The sequence below is a fragment of the Psammomys obesus genome, unplaced genomic scaffold (genome assembly GCF_907164565.1).
Source record: "Psammomys obesus unplaced genomic scaffold, mPsaObe1.curated_primary_1811, whole genome shotgun sequence".
Taxonomy (NCBI): domain Eukaryota; kingdom Metazoa; phylum Chordata; class Mammalia; order Rodentia; family Muridae; genus Psammomys; species Psammomys obesus.
In genome coordinates, this window is record NW_026592118.1 from 43,131,499 (window position 1) to 43,152,491 (window position 20,993).

A 20,993-nucleotide genomic window follows, 5' to 3' on the forward strand; every position below is an offset into this window, starting at 1 on the left:
CCAAATTGTATTTATATAGTTGCATTCTTACTGCATGACTGATTCTAATTTAATCATCAAAGTGCTTCTGTGTGGGCTATCCTACACTTAGCTTCTGGAAGATCAAGGAAAGCCCACAGAAAGTCACCTGAGACACAAATATCTCTAACAGAGAAGTGTCATAAATAATACTGTATGATCTAAATTTAGTTTCTCTACAGTGAAGAAAATTGTCCCAGTGCTTCTGAATTCCAAAGTGCTTTATAACTACTGGGTCTTCTGAGCTCTGGAGAGTACCGTGTTTATCTGAGCCAACCAGGAAGTAGTCCATGGCTCACGTACGCTATTAACTTAGGAATTGAGTCAAGAACATGTATCTCTTTTTCTGTATTACCACATGGTTTATTATATTTAACTACATGATTTGCATTTAAAGATTAAAAAGAATTCTTAGTCTCTACTGACATATCATTTATAGTATTCCAGGTTCTCAATTCTTAAAAAAAATATCTAAAAATAAATTGTTACAATACTACTCTTCATAACCAGCACAACTTAACCTCAATGTGGTACCCACTCAACACCTTAATCCCAACAGCCTGGATACAACACATTTTGTTGCACATAAACAAAAATACACTTTGCTACTAGATAAATATTTTACATTAAGGAACTGCACAATTAAGTCCTTAAATATTCACAAGATTTTAAACCTCATGTAAAAAAAAATACCTGTTCCTCCTTTTAAAAGAGAAATGGGAGGAACCTGGGAAGATGTTTAATTCTCATTCAGAAGGGCAAACAGAATAGACGCCAAAAGTGACTGAAGAGAGGGAACAGGATGGGAGCCTTCCACAGAGAGCCTCTGAAAGACTCTACCCAGCAGGGTTTTGAAGCAGATGCTAAGACTCACAGCCACATTTTGAGCAGAGTGCAGGGAGTGTAATGGAAGAGTTGAGGTACAGAAGGACTCAGAGGGGACAGGAACTCCACAAGAAGTTTGGCCAACAGAGCCAACAAATCAGGGTCCAGGGGGGACCTGTGGAGTCTGATGCACCAACCAAGGGCCATGCATGGAGAGGACTTAGGCTCCCTGCTCAGATGTAGCTGATAGGCAGCTTAGTCTCCTTACTGGTCTCCTAGTAAGGAGACTAGAGGCAGTCTCTGATATGAACACTGTTCCTCAGTCACTTCCTTGAGGGTGAGGAGACCTTGCCAGGCTACAGAGGAAGAGGATGCAGCAATTCTGGAAAGACTTGATAGTCTGGAGTCAGTTGGTAAGGGAGGAAGACTCACCTTTACTGAGAAATAGGGAACAGGGATAGGGAGAAAGAGGGAGGGAGGGAGGGTGGTACTGGGAAGAGACAAAGGAGGGGACTCTGATCAGGATATGAAGTGAATAAATTATAATAAAAGAAGAAAAATGAAATCCTCATGGACCTTTTGCTCACAATAGTGATTTAAATCACCTATGGTCCTCCATTCCTTTGCAAGTGCAGGAAGGTAAGGCGTATTTTTGTTTTTGTTTTTGTTTTTGTTTTTTTTTACCTGTATGTCCATTCTTAGCAGCAGAATACAAGGCAGAATGGCCATCTTCACAGGAGTAATTTATGTCCAGTCCTTCTTCATTAAGCAGCATTGATAATAAAGTGACATTTCCCTGGGCAGCAGCTTGCTGAAGAAGGGTGGGCCTGCCAGCCAGGGGGGCAGGACCACCACTCATTAGCAAAGGGGTTAGGGAGGGTGACCAGCCTGTAGGTTAAAGTGACCCTAGTTAGAGAGCAGGAAGGACAAGAGACAGCTACCACCATTCCTTTTTGAATCGCACACAGGGAGACATGAACATGTATCCCTAGAAGATTACATGATTTCTAACATGATCAGTCTGTTAACGCTGTCTTAGCACAAACCTGTACCGTTATTTTCAGGCTTTATATCTGCTGCTAAATAAATTGACATTTATGGTGAGGAGTTATTTTTAGTTGTCAGTCTGGCACACGAGAAAAGTTAAAGAAATGATTGGTTTTAGGAAACCCAGATGGCTATCACACTCTACAAACTTAAATTTCTATCTGGAATTCAAAAGCATTTTGAATTTTAAGATTATGTAAAGGTTATCTTAATTTCAATACTGATATGGAAATGTAAATAAAGTAGGCGTAAGATAGCACCATAGTTAGAAAGAGTTTCTTCAACAATGTTTCTAAGATATTTGTTTTACATAAACTAGGAAGTGGGCCTTACTCTATTAAGGAGTTTATGTTCCTTGAATTTCCGTATTTTGGAAACAAACAACAGGTGTTAAAAGCTAAGAGAACTACAACATATATATTTGGCTGTATGGTATGACAGCACATGGTACAGTAACAGTTTTTAAAACCACCACATCTCACCATCTTCAAAGCAGGACTAATGGACTTTTCTAATTGGCCAATAATACAGGACACCCTACCATACAGCTTTAACACAAATGGTAAGAGTTATCATGGTTAGATAGTTCTCATCAGTATTTAGCAGCTTTAGAAGAGAATCTGTTAAAAGTGTGAAGTCGGCTGCATATAGCCTGGAAAATTTTCTGAATCCTTCCATGATCAAAAGGCTGTAAAAACAGTAAAGTACAAATGTTTATTTAATTGCAATTGTATCTTTTCAGCTTAAATACAATGAGTGAGCTCCAATACTTTGAAGCAGCGCTGCACATAGGTGCACAGATATATTCCCTGGGTGTATGTAACATCCCTTCAGCAAGACGGAAGGAAGAGATGCTTCCCTTTCTCTGTACTGAAGTATTAGTTACACTAATAAGAATGCACTATTCCGTTCTTCTGATTAAATGTCAAGTTTTTGCCCTTAAATTCTTTCAGGATATATTTTAAAAGTACATATAAAAGAAGCTTCTCAGAATATTTTAAAATTATTTATAAAAAAAAATCAAAGAGAGGACAGTTATGCACATGAAACTACACTGAATAGTAAGATCTCAAAATTATATCTTTATAACCAATTATTTGAATCCATGGATAATTTATATCATATCAGGTCAACAATGACAGACTAAATTAAAATCGTTTTAAAGCTGAACATTTCTCAAGTCGTAAAAACATTTCCCCATATATATATTGCTTAGGTCTTCTTAGAAAAGTCATATTTTTACTTCATACTTACAAGAAGGCTCCTCTCTGGTACATTTTACCTTTTGTATTTTCTTAAAAACAAACAAACAAACAAAAAAAAAACAGGCCCACAAAAATTAAATCAGTACTTATTAGAAATGGATGATAGACAGAAAATTATAAACACCAAGGTGGGACACCTTGACTGTAAAACAAACACAGGCAACAGGAAGGCATCACACTACTGTCCCCAGCAGATCAGGGGACAGGGGCTGCTTCATGCTTTCAACACAGGCACGCACGCATGCACGCACATACTCGCACACACGCACATATTCCTTCCTCTCTCTTTAGATCTCATTCAAGGAATCTTGGTTCTTGATATTCTTCCATGAATACCAATGTGTACATACTAAAGTTTGTTCTTCTTTGAAAGTTTGTTTTCACTTTTCTTTTTTTAAAAAAACTACAGTTCTAAGGCTTTATGGGAGACAATACAAATACATGCTTCCAAATGTTTTATATGAAAATAATAAATTGTGTATATAATTTTCTGGAAGACCTCACTGATGTGAAAGGTAAAATGGCTTATTCAAAAATGTTCTTAATCTCTAGATAGTGACTCCTCATCATAGTCAAAAGAAATGGTATCAGTCTCCTTAGAGGACTGAAAAAAAAGTTTCTAAATCTTCACAAAAGAAAAATATTTTATACATATTTTAAACTTTAAACTCTTAACTTTTAAACAAATGTTATATTTTTACTATCATTTCCATTTTCCCTAGCATAATTTATTTTAATAAATCCCCTTACAAATATGGGGAAAATAACATAAAGACCTCATCACAGCACTAGTATTCATCTGAAATTCCCAACAGTGAGAGAAATGGTAATATCCGGTTAACTGGATTAGTAGTGACAGAATAGACCTACTCTATGGCTGTTAGAAAGTCATTCAGCTGCGCAGCATCATAGGCAACACCAGCAAAGGCGAGGGGTTTGCATAGCAGGCCACGAAACAGTGGGGTCATGCAATGACAGAGGAAGAGGAGCTGAGAACAGCTTCTGGCACCAGCTTCAGAGGGTAGAGAGGGTTAAGGTCACAGCCCAGACCATCTTTATTTTCTGATTTAGCCTTCAAGCCAAATATACTCCAGTAGACTTGAGTAAAAAAGGAAGGAAAAAAAGTCTGAATCAAATGAAATAAAGCTTGTAAAATAAGTAATAATAACAAAAAACCAAACAAACAAACAAAAAAAGAAACAAAAATGTGCAAGTGTTTGGGGAATAAGTTGCCTAGAGTGATGCCTGCTTTACGCTTCTTCATCTAACCACTGGAATATATACGCTCATTTGACAAGTTCAGGAGGAGTAAGAAATCTCTAGTTCATTTAGAATTTAAAACTTATTTTTAAACGTTCATGGTTTGCCATGAAGTTGCCTCTGGTTAGTGTAATTTACAATGCAATCCATTTAAAATGAAGCTTCTGTCATTCCAGCTTTCTTCTGGGATTTCACATCACTGTTCTTTACAGAAGGTGGCAGGGGCACGGAGGCTCTCAAGGGGAAAATCCTGGGATCCAGGGCAAGGAGAAATAAATAGTCTCATCCCCGGGGAGAAGTTAGAACATCCTTCAGTTGGGAAATATTCTTAATTTTGGGTTTAAAAGTTTTAAGTTTTAGGTTTAAATTTTAGATGGTGAAGCTAATAGCTTAGAAATAATTTCTCCCCAGGATTACAACTACAAAAAGGCAGAAATTAATTAATTTTGCCATTTGAAACTCAGTTCAATGGTTGCTCATGTGATCACAAAAATGGGAACAGATACCCGTTAGGCATCTGGCAGATATACTCTGTCCCTGGGTCTTCTTCCGAGCAACTACAATGGCATGAGGGGAAAGTTAATGACTGTCTATGGGCTTATGACCTGGAGAGGGACAAGCTCGCCTAGGCACAGCCAGGTTAAGGAGCAGGATGTAGGGAGCTCCGGTGCTTCCTAGCTGAAATGGGGGTGGTGGCAAAGATGGCATATGCTCAGTAATGGAGCACTCCCCTAGCATTCATAAGGCTCTGGATTTGAACCCCTGCACCACCAAAATAATCTTTAAAAAAGAAGAACTGGAACAAAGTAAATGCAATGCAGGTAAAATACAGTCTAATTTGGAAAGCCTAAGAAGGCCTACCCTTGCAGTTGAATTCTATAATTATACAAGCACGACTTTTTACCTGCAGAGCACATCAGAAGGTGCCTACTAACCACCTGCTAAGGGACTAAAGCCTACATTGCCACCCATCTACCCTAAAGAGGCACGCCTTATAGTAAAAGCACACAGAAGCCTGTCACTCTACCAGATGTCATACCGTAGTTCTGAGAACACGAGGGCCAAACCACAAAATTAGAAAACAGAAAGCAAGGAACTGACTTTACATATCTTTAATGGCTGTTGTTTCATCAAAATCTCCATTAAATTCTCTTTGGCACCTCAAGTATAAGCAAAGGATGTTTTCTATTTTTAGAGTCCTGGCTTTTTTATCCAGAAGTACACTTAATACAAAATAGGTTGTTTGGGCGAATATTTAACAGATAAGTTAACTTAGAATCTGGTTTTGAAGCTTCTCTCTTGGTAACTGAAGGGTGGCTGCAGCTGGACTTGTGATCAGTGCCTACCAAGGCAGCAGCTGGCAGAGCCTCAGGTATCAAAGAACAGATGGCTCTGTCCTTAAAAAACAAAACCAGCTGACAACATTCATCTGCCCTGGGAAGTGTTGCCTACCATGCAGTCTACAGTTACGTCAGAGCACTGTCATGGCTCCAAATGACTTTGGAGCGAATGCTTTCCAGTAGCCTGCAGGTCTTAAGGTCCAAAGCTGTTTCTAATTCTCAGTTTTGCCCCTCAAAATGAAATTCTCCCCCAAAGCTAAATTTAAATGGGAATGGCTAGTATTCAGAGGCATCCAATGGGGCAATACGAGGCACTGACCTCCTCTGGGGGGCCAGTACGTATACTGCTACACGCTTTAAGTTTTAAACGTGATGCTATTGAAATTTTCCCTTTTGTTTTTAAAATCCCTTCTCTTTAGAACCAACAGGGTCTACCAATCCCTAATGTCTGATGACAGCACAGACTGCTTCAGAGTACTAATAGAGCCTTGACACCAAGCATGGATCTACTTTACCCATGCCAATAAAATAAAAAAAAGAAAGCAATGCTTCCATAACCATATACAACAACAAGAGAAACAACAACAAATCTAGTCCTTTGTGAAACTCCCAGACTTGGCAACTTCATAATACACTATGGCCCATGTAGGGTGGAAGCCATCAGTGCTTAACTGTTGGAAGGCAATCTTATCAAAGAGGGTACATGCTATTCAACATAAACTAAACTTATAACAGAAATTTATAAATACTCATGGTCCTTTGTTAAGGATAAGAAAGGGACATTGATACCAAATTAATATGAACCTCCAGAATCTAGTAATTACAGAGTAAACCCCATCAACCTGCTAATCCAGAGTGCTATGAACAGTGACTTGGAAGAATTTTTCCTACAGTATCCTAGAAGGAACAAACTGAATGCACACTGAAGATGATCCATTAAAACTGAGGTCTTGTGAGATAAATATTTAATAGGTAGGGATACTCTTTCCTCCCTGGAAATGTTTCAGTTTTTCTAAGTTAATGTTTTTTTGTGTACTTGAGCCACTATTTGGGGGTTATTTTCAAGAAAAGCACTTAGCAAGATAAGACCACAATTCATAGAGCAAGATGAATCACCATCACCCCAGAGCCTTATAGAAAATTATAAAAAATAAGAAGAGGAAAAAGAAAAAGAAAATGAAAAAAAAAAGAGGAAAGAAATGGGAGAATTGGGAATGCGGTATTAAAAATATTTCAAGAAAATGTGAAAGAAATTAACACAGGTGAAAGAATAGGCCACATTCTTAAAAAAAATAAAAGTATAAGACTTTAATCCCTTTACCTGATGCTGTTACCAAGAGGCTGTCTGAGGCACCGGGGCTACGGGATGAGGCACTAACAGGGTTTATGGAAGAGCAAAAGGCAACGGTGGTGGGAATGACAAGGGAGCTGTCTGAACATGCGGGTTGGTTCAGTCCAGGGGTTTCAGCAGGCCAGGCACCCACCTGAGACGTGGCCAGGGCCGAAACGGGACAGCCTGCCGGTGCCACAGTTAAATCTATGGATGGTTTTGGTGGCAGTTGAGGGGAGGATGACTTAGGGACGTTCTCCTCATTTACTACCTTGGTCCCTTGTGGCAAAGTAGAGGGAGGTGAAGCCACATTTTTGTTATCAACTTTGGCCCCTGCATTGGAGGCCCTCAGTTGGGGGTGTGGTGGAGAAGGAGTTTGGGAGAGCCCTGGCTTTTTGGGAGGGATAGGAGGAGGATTTCCTCTGTCAACTCTTGTTGCCCCAGGAGTCTTTAAACCGGTTCTACCGACTGGAGGGCAGGTGCCAGCGTCCCCTCCCGGAGATGCTCCAAGCCTTGACGCAGCAGCTGCTTGAGGGCTGGTAAATCTTGACAGTGCTTGGGTCACAGTATTCCGAGCTAGCTGCTTGGCCACTAGGTTGTCACGACTTGTAGGAGAGACATCTCTCGAGGGAGGACTCTGAGTGGTATTTCCATTCTGGTCTGGGTCGTTTGCATTGCCCTGAAATCTAAATCTAGCTGCCTGGATTCGTGGGTTGAGACCTGGATGCGAAGGTGTGTTGCCACACGGGGAGTGTAAACCGTGCACGGGGGGAGCTTGTGAGTGGTTCTGCGGAGCTGTGCCCGGCGTCTGAGGAGCGGCAGGGGCAGTGCTACTAGGGGTTGAGGGTGTGCTATTTGACAGATCGGGGACAGAGCCTGTGCTTGGTCCATTTTCCTCAATTCTATTTGCACTCGAAGGTGGGGCGGTAGGTAGGGAGGCACCCAAGTCACTGTGGGAAGCCTGTCTGTCAATGCCTGGTCTATTCAGGAGAGCACTGGGTCCCACATTCCCTTTTGTGTTTGCTGGAGCTAGGGGGCTCCCTGTGGAAGGCTTTATGGGTACAGTCAAGGGCAATTTCTTCACAGGGTCAATGCCTTCTGTCACTGCATCTGTCTGGCAAGCAACAGACTTGGTCATGGGCCCTTCTGTCGCCACAGATATGGAAGCCAGGCGCCTATCTTTTGCCTTCCGTGGGAGGGAGAGGCCTGGCTTGCCGTCATTTCCCTTTTTCATCTGCTCCATCATTTTCTTCATCTTGTCTACCTCCTCTTTGAGGTCAGCGGTGTTGGCTTCTTCTCGGTTCAGCTTGGCACGAAGCTGTTCCCGTTCCGTATCAAACTCAGCGCGCTGTTTCTCCAGCTGAGCCTCCATGCTGGTGCTTCGTTGTCTCTCGGCTGAGAGCTGGTCTTCTAACTCACTGGTCTTTTTCTTCTCCTCCTCCAGTTTTACCATGACGTCCTCGAGCTTCTGGGCCTCCTCTACGACTTTGCCCGAGAGCTGCTTGCACTCCTTCACAAGCATTAGGACCACATGCTTGTTCTTGCCCCTCTCTTCCTCTAGGTGGGCAGCCAGCTTCTTGTGCTCCTGTTCGAGGGCCTGGAGCTGAAGCTTTTCCATCTCCAACTGGAAGACATTCAAAGGAAAGCCTAGATTAATAGACAGAATATTCTGAATATTCTTTGTATCTCAAAAGGGCTTTTTATTAATTTCTGAACAATGGCATGATTGGAGTTACCAAAAGTGCCACCGTTTGTTATGATTTTTTAACAGGGTGATATTTAAAAACTCATTAAAATGAGAAAACTGCCGAATGGCTTTCTGAAAAATATTTCCACTGTAAGATGAGGGATTTTTTTTTAATCTATTCAATTTAACTACAGTGCAAGAGAATAGTAGGATGCATAAACTCACCGTGCAGAGTTCAGAAAGGACTGTTTTGATGAGTACAGATCAGTGAGAGAACTGCTGCTATTTAATAGAGGTCAGTGTCTGGAGATCATTAACTGACCTTTGAGACACACAATCATGATTTAAATTCCAAGCCCCATGTTTGCTAATGGTATTACATAGCTAACTTACTTATCCTCTTTAATGCATCTTTTGATGGGCTGGAAGTCATAGGAAATAACATGTAAAGAAATGTTCAGAATAAAACTAAAAAGATCTAACAGATTATTTTGTTAGAACTATCATCAATGCTAGTTAACCCAAAGCCTCATCTTGTCTTTAACTTGGAACCTGCTTTCCAATTTAGCTACTTTGGCCCAACCACCTCAGCTGTCCAAACAAAGAATATTCGTCCTGTGAGCCACAACAGGCTTCATGGCTCATAGAGGTTAAAGCAGTTAGCTGTTTAGAGATGAAGAAAGGGCATTTCATATCCTCCAGTTATCAAAAACAAACACCTGGACAAAACTTCCTGTATTTTGTATTCACAGATATTGTGGGGTTTACCGGTTAAAGATCTGTGGTAATCCTGCATCAAGCAACATTATTATGGCAGTCATTTCTCCTCCCCAAGTAGCTCCAATAATAACAATCTGAGGTTTTTAGACACTTGTAGTCTGTATCACAGCATAAAAAGACTTGTGTTCTTTAAGAAATCAAAAAGATTTCTGTTACTTCAATATTGTCTACAGGTTAGTGGTTTAGACACAGATTTTTAATACATTCTCAATAAAGTCAATACTTGCTCAAGTCAAATTTTAGCCATCTAAAGCAGAGGAAGGCAACATTTTAAAGACTGACAGCTGTAGTCAGCCCTACTGTGGCCCTACTGAGAGTATCTACTTCCCTTACAGTGTCATGAGACCAAAAGAAGAAAATGGCTTACTGCTCAACCAGAAGTCACAGGTATTTATTTTTGTTGTTTGGGATATGTGGGGTGTTTGTGTGAGTGTGCATGTGTGTACATGTTTACATGGGTATGTGCATGTATTGTGTGTGTAGGCCAGAGGTTAATGAGGAAGTCTTCTTCAAACATTCTCTACCTTATTTTTTGAGACAGTCAACCATTAAACCCAGAGCGCACTGATTTGGCCATACTGACTGGCGCACTGATTTGGCCATATTGACTTTCACTAACCAGCTAACTCCATGGCAATTGAAGCGATGCTCTGAGTAGTATCATAAGATGCCCACTTGGGGCTTGGCTTGCTCCCCTGAAGTCAGCTCTTCTCCTGGGACTGTGTATCCTGACCATGCTGGTTCTTTGCCATGGACCACCATATCTTATTCATCTCCTTCCTAGTGCTGGGATTAAAGACATATGCTGCCAGGACAGTCTTTCCCGTGGGTGCTGTGAACTGAACTCAGTTCCTTGTGCTTCCCCAGAACTTTACTGAACCCCATCCCCAGCGTGAAGTTTCACTACTGATGCTGAAGTGCTTTGTTCATTGAAAAGCAGTTCCCGGATAGTCCTGAGAAATGGGTCCCCAACTGGTGATTAACAATACAGTTAATTCTGAAGAATAATGACTTTCTAATATGGATGGTACAGACCTGCTAACTTCAACTACTGAAGAGGCTGAGGCAGGAGCAGCTTAAAGTTCAAGGTCTGACGGGTCAGCTTAGACAGACCAGTCTCAAAACGTAAGGCTATATGTTTTGAGAGGTTATATCAGTGGTAGAGCATTGTGCAAAGGACCCAAGTTTATATTCCTAACTATCCCAGAAAAAACAAACAAAACCCAGCATGTTCTATGGTGCTGTGCAAAATGTTGAAAGCACCATTTTAAGTAGCATTAGTCCCAAATGAGGAACAGTAGTGTTGTGTATAGTACATTTACAAAGGGTGTGTCTCAGAAAATTTGAGTCATTGGCTAACACATATTTAAATCATGTGAAATGCACAAAATAATAGGTTGCCATTAGAAGACACAAAGAACTATTAAGGGAATATATATAGATAATGGGCCTGGTGGCACACACTTATAATCTCAACACTTGGCAGGGAGACTGGGCACAGGCACAAGGATTGGGAGTTCAAGCCAAGCCTCAGCTATAACCACAGAAGAATTCAAGGCCAGTCTGGGCTATAAGAGACCATGTTTCCAAATTTAAAAAAAAAAAAAAAAAAGGTCAAAAAATAAGTAAGTAATCAGAACTGATGGTGTGGTTCAGTAGTAGAATAGTTACAAATGAAACAGAGGAAAGAAAAGAAAAGCTTGGGTTCAGTCCCAGTACCACCCCGAGAAAAACCAATACGTTCTATGCTATTTTCAATAAAAAGTTTTATGACAATGTTAGAAAAACAAAACAAAACAAAACATGAGCTAGGTCAACTTACAGCTTATTCTTAAAACATGAGGCATGGGAGGAAAGGTGGGATTGGGAGGGGACAAGGAAAGGGGCTACAGCTGGGATACAAAATGAATAAATTGTAATAAATAAAAAATTAATAAAAAAAGAAAAAAAACACATGACCTTTCTAATTTATCTCTGAAGGTCAACAGAAAATGTTAAAGTATTTTAAAAGTTAAGCATGGTAGAAGGGATAGAGAGAGCTAAAGGGAAGGGAATGGGGTGGGTATGATCAAAACACACTGTATACATCCATAAAATTCTCAAAGAGTTAAAAAAAAAGTTACCTCTACTTTCACTAACCAGCTAACTCCATGGCAACTGAAGCAATGCTCTGAGTAGTGTCATAAGATGCCCGCTTGGGGCTTGGCTTGCTCCCCTGAAGTCAGCTCTTCTCCTGGGACTGTGTATCCTGACCATGCTGGTTCTCTGCCATGGACCACCATATCTTATTTCTTTTATGGCTTTCATCTTCTACTTCAGAATCAAATTTGAGAAACCCCCAAATAAACAGATATCCACCTAACCTCTAATATCCCCCAAACTCCACTACTATAAAAGTACCCACAGTCTTTTTAATTGCTGCTCTCCCATCAGTTGTGCCTGCAGACAGCAGGACAGCAACTCAGCAGGCCCCAAGAGCCCACCATCACTCACTCTTTCCCACTGTGTTCAGCCTCCTTAACCTCTCCTTACAGAAGGTATTTCAAATCTTAGCTTCTGCGGATGAGATGCTACCAACAGCTGCTGAAAGGACTCTTGGTGCATCTTTATCAAGAAAATTCACTCACAGAAACTGGTTTCTACCTGCCAAGTGTTATACTTTAGTCATTAACTTGATTCTTTCCAGCTACCTCTTGGACTTGCTCCGCTACTTTGCACATTTCTCCTTACAAATATCAAACATCTGCTCTGTAAATCTTCCCAGCAGCCCGGAGCACACTCTCGTGCCTGTGTGTGTCTCAAAGATGAGATGAAGTGCCAAGTTTCATACCAAGCTTCTTACTTGTGTGGCCTTGATAAGTTATCATTGGGAAGATTGGTTCCATGTGATTCTCTCACTTACACAATAGGGCACAGTATGCATATTTTAGACAGAATCACAGGAGGCCAGTGTTTTAGGCTCCTAAACTAAAATGGAAACATACTACAATTCCTTATCACCAAACAGAAAACTGCTCTATTGACCTCACCTTCCAAAACTACAGCATCAGAGAAACAAAGGCCAAAGCCTCAGTGGCAGAATACATGTCGAGCATACAACAGACCCTGGGTTCAATCGCCAATACCCATTAGGGAGGGAGGGAGAGAAGGAGAGGGGTCCTTTTCAGACTATTATTATCTCCCAGTCCTCACCTTCCAAAGAAAGTTAACTTTGAAGCGGGCAGGCTGCTTTTGCTCTTTCTTCTGCTTTCTTTAGTTTTTCTCTCTGTATAGAACAGACCTCATCTATTCAGCCATCCATCACTCATTCTATTTTTATAGAATAAACGAATTCAAAATAAAACTAAGAACATTAAAATGAATCATTGTAATTTTTCACACATGTAGCAGAAAGCACAGTGCTGATGGGCTAAAAATGTTTTCAGTAACAGCAAGTTGCATTGTTTAGGGATATGTGATGACGCATATTTTTTTTTTTCTTTTTACTTAAAGTACAAGTTAGCAAACTGACTGCATTAGGCAAGTAGATATATTTAAAGAAATAAATTATGCAGGGTACATTTTGACAGTCACAAAATATGTCCCAGAAAGTTTGACTACCAATAATAAAGAAGTAATAATTTTTTTCAGCTAGCTCTTTTACAAAAATAAATAAAAATAAATCTTAAAAAAAATAATGATTTGAAGGTTCCTGAGAGGAATAAAGAACAAACAGGAAAACAACAGAATCCCACCAGGAAAAGGCCAACTAGGACTAGGTGAGACTGACCTTCATACTTCCTCCCTGTGGGGTTACTACTATCCAGTTAGGACCTGAACTGCGGGTACCAGAACTTGGTTTATCATGCTTGAGAACTTGGATTCATGCCCAACATGAAAATTAAAAAAAAAAAAAAAAAATCTGTTTCTCTACCTTAAACCTTAAAAAAATAACAAAAGAAACAAAGAAAAACATTAAGTGATGAAGGGCTTTTGCTTTTCTAGGATCAAAGGAGAGTTCAATGCACGGAGGGAATCTGAGTCCTGGAAGCAGGAGAGCTCTAGGTGTTTGTAAGACCCGAGGAGACAGGACCCAGCAAAGAGGTGAGTGAGTGATGTGCCCTTAGAAGCAGAGACTGTAGCTCCTGAGACAGTAGGCGGAGCTGTCTGGATGTTCTGTGGAGTAACTTTGCTGATGTCTAACTGGAAGTGATAACATTGTGACCACATGATATGCTGTGATGGCTGCTCTCAATTGTCCACTTGAGCATTGTCTTCCTCTGTGGCCTGGTAAGGCTGCTTCCCCCATCAGGGGGAGTTGATCAAAGAGTAGGCCAATCAGTTCATGTCAGAGGCAGTCCCTGTTCCCATTACTATGGAACCCACTTGAACACTGAACTGCCATAGGCTACATCTGTGCAGGGGTTCTAGGTTATCTCCATGCATGGTACTTGGTTGGAGTATGAGTCTCAGGAAAGACCCCTGTGCTCAGATTTTTTGGAAACCTCATCTTTTTATCCTCTCCATGGATATTCAGATTCTCTCTTATATTAAGTTTTCCTTTCATTAATTAAGTAGCCTCATTTTAATGTATTTTCAGTGGTAAATATATGCTGGTTTAAATATGAATGATCTGAATATTAGTGATGTCCCCACACTTCAACACAAACAGGAAACAACCTACCTAGCTACCCATGATAGCCAAAGACTAGCTACTTCTAAGAAAATTAAAACTTCTGAACTCCACTTATTTTATTATCATAACCAGTAAAAAAAAGTCATAGCTGGTAGCTGTATCAGGTATCGGGAGCCTACACTAAATTAAAAAGTGACCAAGTGTCCAGTTTCCTTAGTCTCATCATTGAAAGTTTTCATTCTTTCAGGGAGGAGCTGCGAACTGTGTTGCCAGGCTCTTTAGCACACAGTGCACTGTGTGGCAGAGCCTGGAGGACTGAGTGAGAAAGTGGGTGTGGCTCCTGAATAGCACTCAGACTGGAGCCATGAATGAAGACGCACCAAGCATGTGCATTCATAGAAGGAACGGGAAACGCGTAGATGTGGAGGAGTTCCACAGCCATGTATAGACAATTGCCTCTAGCTCAAAGTTGAGACAGATGGAGAAATAATGTCTCCCACAACATTTAATGCCTTACTGCTGCCTCAGTCTTCACACCCCCATTGTATCCTCATGCTCATGACCTTATTACAACTCACATATGCTCAGTTCTGAGATACAAATATCTAACTATTTGTTTAAAGGTCTCTCGTTTCCTTTTTCTATCTCTGCCAGCCTGTAGTTGCCAGTGTGGAGATTTTCAGCCACCTCTTCTTTGTAAACCCATCAAGAGAGGAAAAGCAAGTCCCAGAAGCCAGGGTTTTGCTACTTTCATGGTTAAGGCAAAAATACCTCACATAAAAATCTCAACTCAAATCCCCAATCTGGATTTCCTGGGTCCCCATCATAGCTGCCTTACAATGTTCCTGGGGCATCAAAGTCTATTTTAAAATGCAGTAAGACATTAAAATACAAAAAGATCCTGGGATTAGCTATAATTATCCTTCATGTGCAAAGCATGGTAAATACTCTTTATTTTTTTTATTAATTACACTTTATTCATTTTGTATCCCCCCATAAGCCCCTCCCTCCTCCCCTCCCGACCCCACCCTCCCTCCCCTTTCTGCATACTCTTCTTAAAAATGTTGTTATGGATGGCTGTCCCCTATGTGAGTAGTCAATACATATCTAGAAAGCAATTTAAAAGACAGTTATATGTGTGATAAGCTAGCCATTTCACAATGTAACAGCACTGAATACAAATGGTAGAAGAAAGTGCAATTATGCAAAACAGAAAGAAAGGGCACACAAAAGAGTAAACAGAATAACTAGTTATTTCTTAGTCTAACATTAGAAATCACCTCTGATAGATGTCTCTGCTTTATGATTCCACTCTACTAGTCTGAGTATGTCTACCAGTCACCTTCCTGACCTTGCTTGAGGCTGGGGAGAGGGAATGTGAACTATGCTTGGCCAATCATACACACCTAATGTAGACTTCCTAGAGGAAGTAAGTGAAATGAAGAAGCAGGGCTAAGGGGACACACTTAGAACCCCCAGCAATGGATAACCAGTGCCCTTCAGCCTCAGCAGGACAGAGGAGCAAGCCCCAATGCCCTGTTCATGGGCAAGAGCCAATCGCTGCCATGATATCCTACTCATACTGAACCAAGATGTAAAATGATTAACAATTCTGCAAGCCAGTTGATAAAGGAAATTATCCGTTACGTCCAAATCAAGACATACTGGTATCAGGTGCTAAACGCTAACGCTTCGCTATGCACACTTAATGCTAAGAAACTGAATTAATTGTGCACAGCTGCCACCTTGAAGAAATCATATCTAACATAGAACTGAATTTTCATCTGGCCAAAATATCACTTCACTGAATTTCTCAAGATATGATTTTGGCCTATTTTTAAAAGCCTTTCTTAAACTTTGTATTTTAGAGATAGAAATCATATGTTCAAAATATAAAATATTTGAAAATACATAGATCTTTTTTCTTCCTGAATGTCCAAATAAATGCATTAGAATGAAAGATCTATTCAAAGATTATGAACAAGATTAAAAACAAACACAAAAACCCCACCAAATTTCATTTCACCCTGTGTTCCTGGCAGAGGAGAGGGGGTAGATTACCCCAGGCAAAATTCTTCATGCTGACTACTCATTAGCTTATTCAAAGTGGTTTAAATGGCTCAACCTATTTGCCAAATTGACTCCTGCCCAAGTTTCTCTGGCACACAAATTACCAAGCAGTTAACCCTCCTATTAGCATTCTCAGCAGGAGCCAGCACATGTATGTGCACAGAGCTTCTGGGCCTTGCAGGCCCAGCCACAGCAGCACATGGGCCAAATGTCTGAGAATTACCAAAGGGGCAAGCCAGTTTCAGATAAACACAGTTTCAGATAATCACAGAGCATGAGGCCTTTGCCTTTACAAGGCTTCCACAGTGACAGTGGAGCGAGGCGTGAAATTTGATGAGAATAATGGATTTCTTAAACTACAGTTTACTATAGACGAAATATGTTGAAAGCTTTTGGTTAAAATATTTACTTTCCATACTACAGGTGACAGATACTTTTCTTGTTACCAAAAAAGATGTCTTTGGGATTTCTGGTTTTATCAGACAGCATTTTTTTTTTTAATTTACATACAGGGAAGAATACAAAGTGTGCATCTTTTTTATACACTGAAATCTACTAGCAGAAGCAACAATCTCCACCCAAATGCCTTTCACTGAGACTTCACAGCCAATGAATCTGACCATAAAAGGACTCCTGTATCCTGTTGTACACGGGAGGCAGGCCCACTGGCTTGTTTTTATATGAGCCTCTCAGGGCCCATAGGACAGAAACAATTTCCTTTCACTCCCAGCCAGGTTGGAAATGACCCAGTCATTCAGAAACAAACAGGATGTGCGTTGATTAAAGAAAAAAAAAAAAAAAGTCAGCTAAATAATAAAATCTTTGATCCACCTACAAATGGGCCCTTTATTTTCTCCTAAAAGTGAAATGCTAAAATCCAGACTTAAAGTAAAATTCTGAAAATTACATATTTCATGTAATAAACAAAAACCAAAATATTTTTAAAGTTTTGATAATGCAGCATAAAATCCAGCAGAAATCGGTTATCATTATCCAGCTCATTGGACACGTTAAGAACATAATTGAAATGTATCGTCTCCAGGAAATACAGAGGAGCTTCAGTTACATCAGCTGCAACACACTGGCTTTGCCCGTGCGGTTTGTGGGGAGTTTTGATGACCTCCAGAGACCTTGGTGGTTATCTGAAGGATTGCTAGAAGGCTTGCAGAGTCCAGAAGAAAAGCATTTGCTTCCCACCATGGAGCACTCCGCTCTCATTTACTCCTCTTTTTACCGGGTGCTTTAGTTTTCTGACACATAAAATACTGATAAAAAGATCTGCCTTACTCTGCCTCTCTACGGGAGCGCTGGCATTCATTTGTTAATGAGAGATAGGACTACTGCAAGAACACACAGCTTAAATGACAGTATAATAAATATTTCTAGTAAGGCCCGTTCAGGCTATTGTCTACCAACTGTTAAATGTGGGATGTAAAGACTTTGAAACGGACAGGTCAAAGAAATGCTGCTTTACGCTTTAAGTGATGGCAGGGAGAAAGAGCCCATTTTAATACCAATTATACCAGAGAGCAACAGACTCTCTGAATTACTACTGCTTATATAGGGAACAGTAGTTTCAGCGGCTTATTGGGACAATAAGAGACTTCTGTTTCTTTATGGCTGACTGCAGTGTGTGTGTGTGTGTGTGTGTGTGTGTGTGTGTGTGTGTTTTATAAAATCTGTCTTCTTTGAAACATGTACTCAAGTATAAGAAGTGTGAGTTATGCTAGTGACACTAGCCAGGAAGGGGAAAGACTGGTTCAAATGAAGCTATGTGACAGAGCTCTGTAGCTATCAAATCCCAGAGGGGAGTTTGCCACTAGCCTGGGCTTTAGGACATTTGGTGACAATCCTGAAACCTCTCATTCTCTTCTATTCAGCTACTTTCACTTCTGTAAAGAAATAACAAAAAAGTTCTATTTGTAAAAACTTCTTCAATTTTCATTTTTACTTTGGTTTACATAGTCCCATGTATTATTCAGGATTACTTCTTCTTTCCATCCTCCTGCCTCAGCTTCCCAAGCACCTGGGATTGTAGGCATGGCCCACCATGTCTGCCTACGCAGAAGTGTTTTAAGTAGATTCTAGATAAAATAAGTTGGCGAGACTTACATATGACAAGAGAATGCTAGCTGAACTGTACAAGAAGCTAATGTTTGGCTAAGCACATTTTACTACACGAGGAAAATGAGGCCCACTTGCACCAAACCCATATTTTAAAGGAAGTATTAAATATTCCATGAAAATATTCCTTTGTCATACTTTTGTGATTTAGTTCTTTTTGGTTACATTTCATTCTCATAAGAACTTACCGTAATCTTTCCTAAAATTTTAAAAACCAGGCACCGCCTGAACTGGTTTTGCTGTTTCACAGTTACAGGAAAAACAAAAGAATGCCTCGGTACCTTTTTTTGCCTACTCTCGGCGGCAGCCAGCTGTGCAGACATCCTCTCTTGCATTTTTCTGCAGTGGGCCATGACAGCTTCAAGAATGGAGAGTGGGTTGGTGCAGACTGGCTTCTCTTTGTCACCAGCACCTGCTTCATAGTCTCTCTGGAGTGCCAGGAAGGGGTCATTTAGATTAAATCTCCCATACCGTTCTTGGATAAACACCTCCTTCCTGCGAGCCTACAACAAAATTGGAGAAATAAGTTGAGGAAATAAATGAAAGTAACAGGAAGATATTTATCCTGAGGTTTTGAGATGTCTTTTACCAAGTGGCACTCACAGCTGCTATAAAGGTTGACGATGTTGTCAGTAAGTTAAAGGCCAGAGGAGTCCCAGTCCTGACAAGCCTAGCAAGCCATGTGGCCTATTTTTAAAGTTTCTCCTTGAGTGTCTCCAAAGACCCAGCATGTGGAAAGCTCGGGCAGCAGGCCTTGATGCTACTGGGAGGTGGTAGAATCCTTAGAAGGAAGAAGTCAGACTACTGTGAATTTACACTAGAGTGATATTAGGATAAAGCTAGACTCCAATGTTTGGCTGTGAGTCTCAACATGTTTCTATACATTGTGTGATAGAGCCTCTCAGAGCACAACTATGCTAGGATCCCATCTCCAACCATAGCAGAGTGTCATTAATAGTGTCAGGGGTTGGCTCTCTCCCATGGGGTGGGTCTCAGGTTGAGCCAGGCATTGGTTGGATATTCCCTCAATCTCTGCTCTGTCTTTATCCCTGCACATCTTGTAGGCCAGGTAAATTTTAGGTGGAAGTTTTTGTGGGTTGGTTGGTGATCTTCTCCCTCCACTAGAAGTCCTGTCTGGTTAGAGGGTGGCCTCTTCAGTCTTCATTACCTGCACTCCTAGGAGTCTCAGCTAGTCACCACCGTATCCTCCTGGGAGCCTATCCTGTTAGAGGTCTATAGCTTGTCTCAGATATGCCCCTCCCGTGGAGGGAGCCTTATGGATGAGTGGGAAGGAAGGATAGAAGGGCTAGGAAGGGACAGGATCTCCACAAGAAGACCAACAGAGCCAACTAACCTGGACCCGTAGGGGCTTGCAGAGACTGAAGCACCAACCAAGAACCATGTATGAAGTGGACCTAGGTCCCCAACAACTCATATGTACCTGATGGGTAGCTTGGTATACAAGTGGGTCCCCTAATAAGGGGAGTGGTGGCTGTCTCTGACATGGATTCTGTTGACTGCCTTTTGATCACTGGTCCCTGCTTTGGCAGTCCAGAGGATGCACTCAGAGTCCTAATATGTCTTAATGTGCTGGGATGGGTTGGTTGGGGTGGCTCCCCTTTTCTGAGGGGCAGGGAATGGGGAAGAGCAGGAAGAGAGGGGAAGGGTGAGGCTGGGAGGAGACGAGGGAGGGGGTTATTGCTTGGGATATAAAGTGAATAAATAAATATATATATTTTTTATCAAAAAGACAACACTAACCTGCCCTCTCACTTCACTGGCTGACCTCCTAAAGCAAACAAGTCTCCTATATAACAGAGTCCCTCCTTAACTACCACAGTGCTGCTACCACAGAGTGATGGCTCTGAAATTGTGATTCACAATAAGCCTCTCTTTCTTTGAAGATGACTGTCTCGGGTATTTTGTGGACTCCTTAGACACCAGGAAAGCATGTGGTACACAGAGATACATGCTGCAAAATTCTCATACCCTATAGAGAGATAGAAAGGACAGACAGAGAAGTAGATGATACGTAGATAGGTAAAACAAATACATAAATAAAATGCCTAAAACGTTCTTTTAAGATAAAATAAAATTCATGATCATTGCCCAGTATTTACATGTATCAAATCATTAAAGTGCATCCCATAAATTTCCATGATTAAAATAATTTTTAGGCAAAGTAAAATTAGAAGTATTGATAATAAAAAATTCTTATCAAAAAATTATCTCTGTACTGACAGAATTTCTATTTCAAATGGTAATCAAGCTAAGTTACAGCCATAAAAATATTTGCTTGTTTTTGTTCTAGCTGGATAATTGATGGAAAATGAAATAATTTAGGAAAATATATTCATACTTTGTAAAATCTGTACAACTCTAAAGGCCTACAGAAAATTTAAGAAAACAAAATTATATTCTTATTGTTGAAGGCCATTAACATACAGTTCACAGACTCCTAGGAAAGAATGCAACCTCGTTGTACTCCAAATGTCAGCCCATAAGTGACAAAATTAATTTCACACTTATGTAATGTACACCAAATGCAATTTCCTATAAATAGTCTACAATAATCTCTGCATAAAATGGAAAACAGCAGAAATACATTAAAGACTACCTACTTTCCCTGATT

General features: G+C 40.5%; 1 protein-coding gene across 2 annotated transcripts in view; it reads right to left on the reverse strand.

Moving 5' to 3' along the window:
- Positions 1 to 20,993, reverse strand: part of Cttnbp2 (cortactin binding protein 2) — a 153,762-nt gene that overhangs the window by 66,881 nt on the left and 65,888 nt on the right. Inside the window, exons 3-5 of one of the 2 annotated variants that reach the window (XM_055612788.1) lie at positions 18,643 to 18,864; positions 7,077 to 8,709; positions 1,528 to 1,731 (exon numbers count right to left, since the gene is read on the reverse strand). In XM_055612788.1, coding sequence (XP_055468763.1) covers positions 1,528 to 1,731; positions 7,077 to 8,709; positions 18,643 to 18,864 — 2,059 coding nt within the window. Of the gene's footprint in view, positions 1 to 1,527; positions 1,732 to 7,076; positions 8,710 to 18,642; positions 18,865 to 20,993 lie in introns of those variants that run through there. The other variant, XM_055612789.1, reaches the window with a different exon arrangement.